The following is a 13,955-nucleotide window of genomic DNA, read 5'->3' as shown; positions in this document are numbered from 1 at the left end:
CAAGGCTTAGCTTCAAGAACCAATCTGTTTAAAACGCGCAGCTTATGAAAGTGTATATAAAAACTCGTCCTTCTGTACAATAAATTGACATTTGCTTGCATCAAGCTGCATCCCGTCTCTTCATTCGCCGCAAATTGGTGACCCCGACGTGATCCGTTTAAGGATCTAACGTGAAGGGCTTTCGAATCGCCTATCTGAGCGACATGCAGCGAATCCCACAGAACGTTGAATGATCTGCTGAAAGGAAGGAGGAGCCGGCCAGAAATCCCTCCGGAGTTCAGAGGTGAGCTGTGGGAAATCCGTAACGGGGAATCAGGCTTCGTCCCCAGAAAGAGACATATATGGACTCATGAAGGGTCTTCTAGTCAGATCTGGGAGCCCGTGCCTCAATCTCCTCAAATGGTGACCCCTATGGTGGTGTTCCGAAGCCTTGGAAGAATAAGGACGGAAAAAAGACAGCTCGTGGAAGAGGGCTGCGTTCCGGAGGAGACGGCTTGGCTGAACGATCGTCTTGCTGTCTGGACCAGGCGGACAACCTAAACCCTGAGGATAACACCTGTACGCATCGAGACAGGTGAGCAGCCAAGAAACTTTAGAGACTTTGAAAGAATGAAAGTGTGTACATACAGCAGCCAATTGTATGATGCTGCCGCGGAGGGGAACTCCGTGTCGGGAATGCATTTAACATCTTGGTGGCAAATTCTGACTACTCTTTGCCAAGTGTGGACTAATTCTACTATCGGTGCTAAACCAGAGGAAGCTGTAAATTCCACCGACAGCGCGACTCTTCTCAAGACACCGTCAGCGATGGCGATTCCGTCCACACCTCCTCTGCCCCCAAAGCTTCTGTCACTGATTGCAGGGACCCTCACAACACAGGAGCAAGCACGGGAACAGGACAACTTGGACAATGATTCCATTGACACTGATAAACCTTTTGATCCAGGTCCTATAGATCTGGAAAAGGAGCTAGACCTTTCCCCCACCCCCTTGTCTCTCCCGATGCATTGATTGTATTTTTGGGGGGGTTGAAAGGGAATCTGAGGGATTGGTGACAGGAATGCAAGTGGGAAACACTTCAGTGATTGATTTTGGGAGTCGCTATGGCATGTTCAGTATTTTGTCAGACAGATCAACCTGCAGAGTGGCAGCCTGTGCAATACGAGGCTGTTAAAGTGCTAAGCAAAGACTTGCGGGAAGGGGGGATTCATAGTACTTTTGCTATGTCCCTTCTTGAAGTGATGGCAGAGCCTTATACGCTCACACTGCATGATTGGAATTCATTGCTTTGTATGGTACTAACTCTGATACAGTATATGATGTGGTTATCTGATTTTTGTGAGCTATGTGTAGTGGCCTTGACTGAAAACCTTAATCGGGGAATTGCTGTTAACTATGAGCAGTTGGCTGGAGCAATTAACTGTGCCGATTCTGTGACTCAGGCAAGGTATGCCAGGGACAACTGTTTGCAAATGAATGAGATGGCTCTTAAGGCAGTCCGGATGTGGGAGTCTTGCCACAGTCTTGCAGGGTCCTAGAGAGTCACTAATTTTAATACTAACTTTATTGATTGGCTTCAGAATATTTTGCAACAAGTCGAACATCAGGAAGCTCAAGGGTTGCTTTTAAAACAACTAGCTGTGATAATGCCAATGAAAATTGTAAACGGGCAACTTTCACAATCGCAACCCCAACATGTGTCAAATGATTGTAACGCAGAACTCACAGCAGACTGTAATTCTCAGGCTGAGTTCTGGAATGCAGCATAACAGATTTTTGCTTCTCTAATCTCTTCTGTAAGAATAGTACACACTTTTAACTTGCTTAGTAAATTAGGCTGATAGCTTGCTAAACAAAGTAATACTACAAATACTATTCTTTTTTTTTTCTGGCTTATTAACAGATGTTGATTCTGTCCATCATATGTTGCTACAGAACCGAGTTGCTATTGATTTTTATTATTAGCACAGGGACACAAGTGTGAAGACTTTGATAGGATGTGTTACATGAATCTGAGTGACCACTGTGAATTAATTTACAAAAGTATACAAAACTCAAAAGCCTTAAAACAAAGATCTGCAACAGAGCCAGGGGCGGGATGCCTTTGGTCTCTTCTCACGGCTGGGAAACTTTGGGCTATGACTCAAAAGCATTACAGGATTTATTATAATTATCTTTAACCAACTTATTGATGTTTGCCTTATGTCTCCCATGCCTTTTTTTCCTGTATTCAGTGTTTAGTTGATTGTAACTTAAAGCAGGTCATGGTCACCCAGCTACACACCCCCTTTGCCTCGTCGCAATTAACAAGCAAGCAAGAGGATAGAGAACGTCTGAAGAGAGAGATAGTAGAGGAAACTGGATAATATTTGACTTAAGAGATGAGAGAACAGCTAGGTATTGTGAGGGAGAATAGGAAAGATAAACATGGTTATCTAGTGTTTAATAGGTGTCTGCATGCTTGTAGAGATATATAGCTATGTAACTACATGAATGATTTCTGCCCTGAGCCTGGTGGAGCATACAGCTGCGGTTTGTGTCCGGGCTCAGAGATGTAAATAGGGGCTTCTCTGTTATGGTAAAAGTGTTTCTCTTTGCATAAAAAAGAGAGGGAATGAAGGGAATGACCCCAGAGGTATGTTCAGAGAAGGCATGCTATGTTTCGAACTTTTGACTGGACCAATTCTTGTTTGGTGTGCCCTTCCACCTATGTATAATGTTAATCCAAAAGAAGATGATATTGTTTACACTTTGAATGTCGATAATTGTCTTTCTGTAGATGCTAATGTAGTAGGAGGCTATGATGGGAACGTGTCGCAGCGGTTCTTCTCTTATCCAGAGTAACAGCAGGGAAAGCATTAAAGAGTTAAATCACCTTGTTTGGTAGGCAGTTCAGAATGTGAGTCAAAATTGCCACTGCTTTTTGTTGTTGCTTCAAGGACATGGCTGTGAGGATTTGGATGGTATGTGCTGCGTGGATTTTAGGCGCCCCATTGCAGCAACATGTTATCAAAATCTGAGAAAATTTCAGCCTTTTTTGGCATCCATTCACTCAATTGGCGGTATTGTTTGTTTGCTATTGCCTTGGTTGCTGTCATGTTTGCAAGGGCCCTGCAGAACATGGCAAACCTGGTACTAGCTGTTCAAAAACAAAAAGGGGAAATTGTATAATTGTACGGAAGAGAGACAGTGGGTTATTTTGACACTGATAATATGTCTCAGTTGGTTTTTTATTTGTTCTATTACTTATACCTTGTTTTTACTCGTTCGGTTTCAAAGGTTCTTTTTGTGCAACAGGAAGGGGGAGATGCAGGAGCGGGCTGGAAACTAGGACCATGCGTGGCAATCAGTTAGCTGAGGGGAATGTGCTCGAGCTTGTCTAGACAATAATTAACATGATGAGACATGTTTACAGAGCACAGGGGAGTGGGAGACCGATGGCACCAAGGATGGCGCCAAGGAAAGGTAACACCTTGCTGTTAATTGCTGGTAGTTAACCACCAATCAGGGATTGCCTAGTATGCAATGCTTAGCTTCAAGAACCAATCTGTTTAAAACGCGCAGCTTCTGAAAGTGTATAAAAACTCGTGCTTCTGTACAATAAATTGGCATTTGCTTGCATCAAGCTGCGTCCCGTCTCTTCATTCGCTGCAGAATCTGGCATTTCGACTTGTTACATTTCATGCCACTGATGATTGCCCAGTGCTCCAGCCATCTAGATCCCTCTCCAATGCCTCTTGTCCCTCGAGAGAGTCAACAGCATCTCCCAGCTTCGTATCATCAGCAAACTTGCTAATGATGCATTCAGGTTCTGCATCCAGATCACTGATAAAAAGGTATGTATGTGGGCAGAAGCTTCCCATTATAGGTGTTATGACTGAAGTTATATTCTATTCTAAAGTACAAGTAGAGAAGGCTAGTTGTAGAGGTTTGTTTCTTTGCAGGTGAATTTGTATCATCTGATATGATAGACAAGCTGTTGTGGTTTGTTACTATGTGAATTATCTATTTCAACAGTGAATAATGTAGGGAAAAAACCTCACAGTTTAATAATAAGCCTGTTTTTCAATGACCAGGAAGATGAAAATTACTATTGGAGATATGATAATTTCTTTTGCTATCATTTGTCCATGTTTGTAATTGGTGGAGAATGAGGAGTACCTTGGCAGGCAGAAGTCAGGAGTGGAGATTCAAAGTGAGAGAGGAATAGCTGGGGATTGTGTTTGAAAGATGGCAAGAAAAGCTGTTGGCACAGTGTATTGACGTGCGGAATTAGACTCTATAACTCGCAAGTTATAAAGTAGGTATGTTTATTGCGCGCAGATGCACGGGGGATCGCTCCTCCACAAGCGTGCATACCCGAAGTGACGAACCATCTCACATTTATACAATGAACAAATGAATATTCAATTAACGCCTATACATATTCGTTACCTAAACCCCGCTTCGTATGTTAATTAGCTTATCAGTCCATTTCCTGGAATGTGGTGGTCTTGCAGGTTTGTAGGTGATTCATGTTCTTGTGACCATCCGATCTTCTTCAGCAAGGAAAGGTGATTCATGTCCTTGTGACCATCTGATCTTCTCCAGCAAGGAGACTTAGCACTCCCTCCCTCTAGATAGCATTTGAATGTCTCTCATCCTTTTCTCATTCTCTTTTAAATAGCCCCTTTGTTAGAGGAAGAGGGGCAGGCATCTCCCCGTCTCCCCTTTGTTAGGGGAAGAAGGGCAGGCGTCTCCTCAAAACTGTTATTGTCTCCTCAGAGCTGTGTGCCTATGTGACCAGACACCGCACGCATGACTAGTCACCATACCCACATTCCTGAGCAGACATATACAATCACAGTCCGTGTCCATTGTCCTCATCTCACACTATTTCTCCATATCAATCCCCCCTTTTTCTATTAAATTAAGTAAATTCTTTTACTTAAGCAGTCTTCCCGAATGATATAAAGCATCATACATAAGTGTTACCCTTTTAAACATTCTCCAAACCCACAAATATAACATAATGGTTAGTATTAAGGAAATTCCTAAACTGATCAATAAGATCACAATGGGGTGTACCATAGTGTTAAGAATTCCTGTTGCAGAAGGTGACCAGCCAAAGAGAGTATCCCACTGATATGGAGAAATAATGTGAAATGGGGATAATGGACATGGATTGTGATTGTATGTGTCTGCTTAAGGAATGTGGGTATGGTGACTAGTCATGGGTGCGGTGACAACTACAGTTTTGAGGAGACGCCTGCCCCTCTTCCTCTAACAAAGGGGAGACGCCTGCCCTCTTCCTCTAACAAAGGGGCTATTTAAAAGAGAATAAGAAAAGATGAGAGACATTCTAATGCTATCTAGAGGGAGGGAGTGCTAAGTCTCCTTGCTGGAAAAGATTGGGTGGTCACAATCACCTGAAGAAGATCGGATGGTCACAAGAACATGAATCACCTACAAACCTGCAAGACCACCACATTCCAGGCAAAGGACTGATAAGCTAATTAACATACGAAGCGGGGTTTAGGTAACGAATATGTATAGGCGTTAATTGAATATTCATTTGTTTTATTGTATAAATGTGAGATGGTTCGTCACTTCGGGTATGCACGCTTGTGGAGGAGCGATCCCCCATGCATCTGCGCGCAATAAACATACCTACTTTATAACTTGCGAGTTATAGAGTCTAATTCTGCACGTCAGTTTGGCGAGCCAGGCAGGAGGATTTCTGCTCGGCTGAGGGACCAGCTGCGGAGCGGACGCTCCTAGGCGCGCCCCGGGAGATTTCCTCGGAGGAGCCTCCTCTTCTCAGCTGTTCACCCGGGAGCAGAAGAGAAACCCCTGGATCCACGGATAAAACGGTATGTTTAGTAACGGGGCGGCTGGTGAGACGCACGGAGACGTCCGGCGCGCAGCGTAGTCCCCAGGAGGAAAGGTACCTTGGGAGGGGGTTTGCTGACCAAGGGGTGGCCACTAGCGATCTTGAGGGCAGATCGAGCAAACCCGAGGTTACTGCCATTCCTAAAAGCCCGGAGGCCTCGTGACGGAAAGCGGGGGGCGGGACGCAATAAGGCGGAATCTCACAGGAACCAGAGGGACCTCACAGCAAAAGTAAAAGGGAAACTTTTGCGTAGGAAAAAGAGGAAGCTAAAAACTTCCTTTAGGTTGTTTTAAGAATTGGGGAATTCCTGGAATGTAACAACTGAAATAGCGCTCTGTGTCTTGTTTGTTCTATGTGTTGTCTTGTTATATGTTCAAAACTCGGAGTTATGAAATGTATGTTGAAAAATATTAACATTCTGGTAATTCGTGGCAAATAGCGGAAAACTTAACACTCTGCTTAAGACCAGGAAAAATTGGTTTTTGTTTATTGTTTGGTTTTTGGCAATTCATTGAAATGCATACTTTGTGAACTGTTAGTGTTCCTAAGAGTTTGTACATAAGTGCACGGTACCGTATAACATACTGCTTGCGTGACTGCGGGCTGCCCGGAGAGTGTGAATGGTGTGATTGAGATGCGCATTTTGATTTTCCGTGTATAGCTTAATTATTTTGACTGAGTGTGAGTGCAAGAGTGCTTGAGACAGGCGTTTGAGTGCAAAACGAGTAAGAAGCTCTATCCGCGTTTCTGACCTTGGGTGGCTAAGGCGGCCGGAGAAAAACAAAGTAATTAAAATTGCAAAATGGGAAATGGAAGGAGTAAGCCCTGTGAAAAATCGCCCTTGGGTTGTATATTAAAACATTGGAGTGATATTGTAGGACATGGTGGTACCGAAAATAGAAGGAAATTGGTTAAATATTGTAATCAGTGGTGGCCTTTGTATAAATTGGAGAGCGATGCGAAATGGCCTCAGGAGGGAGGAACGTTAGATTATAACACTCTCCTGCAATTAATGTTGTTTCTGAGGAGAGAGGAAAAATGGGATGAAGTATCATATGCAGACATGTTCTTCGTCCTCCGGGACAAACCTGAGTGGCAAAAGGACTGCAGCTTAGTACCCCCTCGGGATCCTATGGTACTAGCACTAGAAAGAGAGGACAGGAGGGAGCGTAAAGGAAAGTTGAATAGATGTTGCTCAGCATGTAGTATTGGACAAAGGTGTATCAAATTAAACGGAGAACAAGAGCCCGAATTAAATGATTTATTTAATCCACCTTATAGAGTGGAGAGACAAGGTTCGGCCGGGGCTCCCAGTCCACCCCCAGGCGAACAAGAGGAAGAAATTCCACAAAAAAAAAGAAAGCCAAACACCCGGTGCCACACAAGGAAACACAAAAACTGCCATTACGGCTCCAAATAGTCCGGTGTCTTCACGCACCAGACAGAAGTCTATTTTACAGGCACCCCTCCGAGAAGCTGTAAATCCGGACGGAGGAACAATGAAAATAAAAGTTCCGTTCACGGGCGCTGATCTGAGAGAATGGAAAGAGGCTGCCCGAGAATACCGTAATGATCCGATAAAGACAGCACAGAATTTTAAATTTCTAATAAAACAGCACAATCCTGACTGGAGTGATATACAATTATTATTAGATTGTTTGACTGAAACTGAAAAACAATTAGTCATAAAAACAGCGGGGGATCTCGCAAAGGAACATTATAATATAAAGGGAGATAATTATAGAGAATGGTTTCCTTTGTTGGACCCGGAATGGGACCCAAACCGCGCCGCTGAAATGGGAAGATTACAGGCATACCAGGAATGGATATTCAGAGGAATGGAGAAAGCAATTCCTAGAACAATAAATTGGGCAGCGTTATATGAGGTCAGACAGGGTCCTTCTGAAACACCTTCAGAATTCTTAGACAGAATAAGAGATGCAACGCGCCGGCACACGTCTCTGGACCCAAATTCGGAGGTAGGCGCACAGCAACTAATATCCCTCTTTTTAGGACAATCACAGGGGGATATTAGGCGCAAGTTGCAAAAATTGAGACCTCCTGAAAATAGAGACTTGGAAAAATTAGTAGAGGAAGCATGGAGAATATTTAGTAATCGAGAAGAAGGTTACAAGCAGGACCTAAAGAAAATATTAGCAGTAGTAAGAGAAAATGAGAATCAAAAATCTAAAGTTAAATCAAGGCGTGGGCTGACACCCCTGGGTAGGAATCAGTGTGCAATATGCAAAAGGACAGGACACTGGAAAAACGAATGCCCTGAACGCAGACATCAAGAAAACACTAAATGGCGCAATAATCAAGGGAAAACAATAGCTCACATGGAAGAAGAAAATTGACTAGCCGACCCATTAATAAAATTAAAATTAGGAGAAGAACAGGAGGAGGTGGAATTTTTAATAGACACAGGAGCCACCTATTCGGTTTTGAACCAGGCTTTAATGCCTTTGGGAAATGATTATGTTTCAGTAAAAGGTGCAACTGGCCAAACTGAAAAGGCTTATTTTTGTAAACCTTTAAAATATAAGTTGGGAAAACAGATGGGGATCCATAAATTCCTATTTATGCCAAATTCCCCAAAGGCCCTTCTTGGTAGGGACTTATTAGAACAATTGGAGGCAACAATCAAATTTAAAAAAGGGGAAGTTACTCTGGAGGTAAATAATCATCAATACATACAGGTTATGAGCCTATCTCTGGCCAATACTCCTATAAAAAGGGAAATCGATACCAGAATTATTGATCAGGTATATCCCGGAGTATGGGCAATTGACATACTGGGATGTGCCAAGAATGCATCACCTGTAATAGTAAAATTGAAGGATGGACAGAGTGCGGTAAGAATTAAACAATACCCACTGAAAAGGGAAGATAGGGAAGGAATTCGTCCAAACATAGAGCGATTCATAGAACTAAAACTACTAAAAGAATGTGAGTCAGAATTTAACACACCTATCCTCCCAGTTAAAAAACCTGATGGGTCTTATAGGATAGTTCAAGATTTAAGGGCCATTAACAAAATAACAGAGGATCTGTATCCTGTAGTAGCTAACCCCTATACCTTACTAACCACCCTGACACCTGACCTAGCTTGGTTCACAGTTTTAGACTTAAAAGATGCCTTCTTTTGCCTCCCTCTCCATGAAGCCAGCCAAAGAATTTTTGCTTTTGAATGGGAAAATCCCAGAAGCGGTCGAAAGACCCAGCTCACATGGACGGTGTTGCCACAGGGGTTTAAAAATAGCCCCACAATTTTTGGAAACCAATTAGCAAAGGATTTGGAGTTATGGGAACCACCGTCAGAAGAAGGGAAAGTGTTACAATATGTAGATGATCTTCTTATTGCAACCAGAACCGAAGAATCTTGTATTATTTGGACTGTGAGTCTGCTGAACTTTCTGGGACTACAAGGATATCGAGTTTCTAAGAAGAAGGCACAGGTGGTGTTACAACAGGTCACATACCTGGGGTACGAGATCAGTGCCGGACAACGGGTCCTGGGGAAGGCCCGAAAAGAAGCCATATGCCAAGCCCCCCGACCACGAACTGTAAAGGAACTGCAGACATTTCTGGGAATGACAGGATGGTGCCGGCTTTGGATATGTAATTATGGCTTGCTTGTTAAACCATTATATTCCCTGATAGCAGCTAATCAGAAGGATCTTCAGTGGGATGCTGAATCAGACAGAGCTTTCCATGAACTGAAGAAAGCCTTGATGTCGGCACCAGCACTAGGACTTCCTGATGTGAGTAAGCCATTTTTCCTATTTTCCCATGAGAAACAGGGAATGGCATTAGGAATACTGGCACAAGATTTGGGACCATACAGACGGGCAGTGGCATACTTCTCTAAACAGCTGGATGCCACTGCAAAAGGGTGGCCTGGTTGCCTGAGAGCAGTAGCAGCCGTCATCCTAAACATCCAAGAGGCCCGGAAGTTTACCCTGGGCCAGAAAATGACTGTCTTAGTATCCCACACAGTGTCTGCAGTCCTTGAAACAAAAGGGGGGCATTGGCTCTCCCCACAGAGATTCCTAAAATACCAGGCCATAATGGTGGAACAAGATGATGTTGAGATCGTGACTACAAACATCGTCAATCCGGCCTCATTTCTTAATGGGAATATTGGAGAATCAGTCGATCATGACTGTCTAGAAACAATCGAAGCCACTTATTCTAGTCGGACGGATCTCAAGGATGTTCCTATTAATGGAGCTGAACATTGGTTCACGGATGGGAGCAGCTATATGCTGAATGGAAAGCGACATTCCGGATATCCTGTTACAACCTCTGAAGAAGTGATAGAATCGGGGCCGCTACCGGCTGACACTTCGGCACAGAAGGCTGAAATCATAGCCCTTACTCGAGCTCTGGAGAGAGCTCGGGGAAAACCTATAAATATTTGGACTGATTCTAAATATGCCTTTGGAGTGGTACATGCTCATGGAGCAATATGGAAAGAAAGGGGACTGTTAAACTCCCAAGGAAAAATCATCAAACATGCGGAAGAAATTTTGAAACTCCTAAATGCGGTCCAGCTTCCTGAAAGGGTGGCAATTATGCACATTAAGGCACACCAGAAAGTGAGCACAGAACTGGAAAGAGGAAATGAACTGGCAGACAGGGAAGCAAAACAGGCAGCCTGAAAAGCAATCAAGGTAGAGGGTGCGCTAATACCCGATGGACAAATATCTCTAGAAGGTAAAACAGACTATACTAAAGAAGATCGCAAACTGATTTCCGACCTAAAGGGATCATATAATGAGGAAGGGTGGGCTATAATCTCACATGGGAGAATAGTGATTCCTTCCTACATGGTATGGTCAGTAGTCAGGGAAGAACATAGAAAAAGGCACTGGGGGGCAGAAGCTCTATATAAGGATCTCACTAAAAACATAATAGCACGAAATTTGTATACTACTATTAGACAAGTAACCCAACAATGTGATCTTTGTCTCCAGACTAATCCTAAGATTACCAAGGGGCCAAAGTTGGGAAAAATTGGGAGAGGAAATGTTCCTGGGCAACATTGGCAGATCGATTTCTCGGAACTTCCTAGAAAAGGGGGGTATCGATATTTATTGGTACTAACAGATACCTTTTCAGATTGGCCAGAAGCCTTCCCGTGCAGAACTGCTAAAGCCTGGGAAGTGACCAAAATACTACTGCAAGAGATAATACCTAGGTTTGGAGTCCCAGCGGTAATATCCTCGGATAGAGGACCACATTTTGTGTCCAGAATAGTGCAACAGATTAGCCACCATCTAGGAATAGATTGGCAATTACATACCTCATACCGACCACAATCGAGTGGCCAGGTGGAAAAGATGAATCATCTAATCAAACAAATGATTGTCAAGTTAGGCCAAGAAACAAATCTAACTTGGCCCCAGTCTTTGCCATTAGCTCTTACACGAATTCGAACTAGACCGAGAGCAAAAGAGGGGCTTAGCCCATTTGAAATTTTATATGGACGACCCTATGGGGTACAAAAGGGGATGTCTTCACAGATTGGTGAAGAAACAATGACTTCCTATATGGTGGCACTAAACAAACAATTAATAAGAATTGAGAAGCATGTGATGGGAACACGCAGTAGGGGTCTGGATGGACCTGTTCACGATATACAACCAGGAGACTATGTATACGTTAAGTGTTTTGCAGATAAAACCCTGGAACCACAGTGGACCGGAACTTTTCAAGTCCTACTCACGACCTACACTGCAATCAAGGTTGAGGGACAGAATTCTTGGATTCACCATACCCGGATTAAGAAAGCCCCTGCAACTTCGTGGAAAGTAACCCCAGATAAAAAAGAACTGAAACTCAAATTTACTCGGACAAATGGGAACAATGTGGGTGGCAAGTAAGTGAACCTGAGCGGTTGCGGATCCACCATATGGGAAGGGCACCACAACAAACAATATAGAACAAAAGAGTCGGGGACTGAGCCAGTGGCCAGTCTTGCCCAACTTGTTATCAGTAAGCCCCAACTCAAACAAAGATATTTTTGATCAAAACAGATTTTAACGTTTAGATTCTTAAAATGATCAATAGTGGGTTTAAACCATTTGTGGTTTTTTGCACCCTCTCTCTTGCCTACAACCAAGAGCCTGATAATTGGCCTTGGAATCATGCCCAGAAAAAACACACTGGAATAATGGGAAAAGTGGACTCAAAGACGAAACTAGCTATGGTGTTTTTTTCTGAAAATGAGGTGTACCAAAGGAATCAATGGGATTGGGAGGATGTACACAAAGTCGACCAATTATGGGGAAAATTAGGAGATAGGATAAAAGTAGGATGTCAAACATATAATGAAAAGGATAACACCAAGATTTCAGGAGACACCCTGATTAATGTCAGAAAGGTAGATAAGGAATTTACCCTTCTAAATACAACCATGTGCTTTAATTCACGGGAATGTTGGCACAATTTTACCTTAACCGAGCCCATCTTTATAATATGCCTAGGAAAGGAATCCCCAAGAACAGCTCTGACTTATAAGATCAAAATAACAATCATGCTAACCACTGTTCCTACCACCACCACAGTTACAACAACCCCATTAACGCTTGATCTTAAATTAACTAAACCAGATCCAAAAATTTATACAATTGGACCATATGTAATCAGAAATACAGGTCAGCAACAAATGTTGGTTAACCCAGAATGGTCTCTTAAAAGAATAGAGTTAAAAATACAAGTCAATGTTTCTGATGTTAAGCCATCCTGTTCCCCCTTCTTACGAACCTCTTATGAGGGATGGACAACTTGGTTAAGAAAAAGGGGAAATATTTATCGAAACAGAATAGTGAGAGATGTAACTGGAATGTTGGGAACAGGACTCGGAGTATTAAATTCCATAGACTCAGAGGTGATAATGAATAAACTAGCCGCCACCACGGCCGATCTATCGAAACTACAACAACCACTAAAATCTTCATTATTGGCATTAGGGGCACATCAATGGTTGATATCGAAGGTACTCCCCAGGTGGGAACAAATAAACATGGAAGATCATCAACTCATCACTAAGGCGTTAGGTGGTTTACAGGATGACGTCGCCCTGGCTCTAAGTTGCATCCAAGCCCAAATGTGGGTGCAATCAATAGCTGCATCCATAATAAGAGAAGGAGAGGAAGGCATATTTCCTACAGAAATTTGAAAGATGGTTTGGGACAATGCTACGGAGGTAGAAAGAAAACTCCAGTCATGGTGGAATATGGTGAACTTTACCTATGACCCCAACACACACACCATCACAGCTTTTGTATTAACCATACATAATGCAGTAATAATTACCGTACACCCCATTGTAGCCCTTGGAATTAACCATAATGGGGTGCTCCTATACCCTTTTGAACATAGAACATGGGCCAGAAAGATAGGAGACAAGTGGCAAACAGTAGATTTAGAATCTTGTATTATGCGAGAACAGCAGGGCTTCCTCTGTGAAAGCAATACTATAATGGCTCAGGATACTTGTTTAGATACAGGTCAGAAAATATGTCATTTCGAGGCCCGACCAAATGCAAACTTGAAAACAGTAATTATATATGCAGGGAAGGGATGTGCGTGTTTGAGAACTAAGTGTAACACAATAACCATAGATGGGGAGGTAAAAGAGACTGCAGAGTATTCAAATTATTGTATTTGTAATTTTACTACTATCACAGGATGCGATTTTAGTTACTCAGCCCCAGTAGTGTCTCATCAATTCTTAAAATCCAATTTTACCCTATCACAGATAATAATTCCTACCCCCATAGGACTAAATATAAGCAGTATAAAAGAACTATTAAAACATGCAGGTTTACAACGTATACTGGAAGAAACCAAAGAAAAGGGACACGAAACTCTTCTTATGATCCATCATGATGTAGAGGGGATCAAGAAAGTTTTAAAAAAGGTAGAACAGGATGGAAACCATAATTGGTGGCATACTCTCTTTGGCTGGTCACCCTCTGCAACAGGAATTCTTAACACTCTGGTACACCCCATTGTGATCTTATTGATCAGTTTAGGAATTTCCTTAATACTAACCATTATGTTATATTTGTGG

General features: G+C 42.8%; 2 protein-coding genes across 2 annotated transcripts; both read left to right on the top strand.

Moving 5' to 3' along the window:
• The first annotated feature begins 7,128 nt into the window (after nucleotides 1-7,128).
• LOC129734634 (uncharacterized) lies at nucleotides 7,129-8,239 on the top strand. Its single transcript, XM_055698269.1, has one exon. The coding sequence runs from the start codon at nucleotides 7,129-7,131 to the stop codon at nucleotides 8,227-8,229; it is 1,101 nt and encodes a 366-aa protein (XP_055554244.1). The 3' UTR covers nucleotides 8,230-8,239.
• LOC129734633 (protein NYNRIN-like) lies at nucleotides 8,230-11,840 on the top strand (the record flags this gene model as incomplete). The annotated part of the gene is given in 2 exon segments (XM_055698267.1): nucleotides 8,230-11,548; nucleotides 11,830-11,840. Coding segments are annotated over 2 exon segments (3,330 nt in total), but the record flags the coding sequence as incomplete, so codon positions are not given.
• Between the last annotated feature and the right edge of the window lie 2,115 nt (nucleotides 11,841-13,955).

The sequence above is a fragment of the Falco cherrug genome, chromosome W (assembly GCF_023634085.1).
Source record: "Falco cherrug isolate bFalChe1 chromosome W, bFalChe1.pri, whole genome shotgun sequence".
Classification (NCBI taxonomy): Eukaryota; Metazoa; Chordata; class Aves; order Falconiformes; family Falconidae; genus Falco; species Falco cherrug.
The sequence above is the reverse complement of the archived record's forward strand: the minus strand, read 5'-3'. Positions and strand labels throughout refer to the sequence as shown.

What these genes read in the sequence shown, in the direction of transcription:
- LOC129734634 (XM_055698269.1), top strand. Translation starts at nt 7,129, where the DNA reads ATGATTTATTTAATCCACCTTATAGAGTGGAGAGACAAGGTTCGGCCG.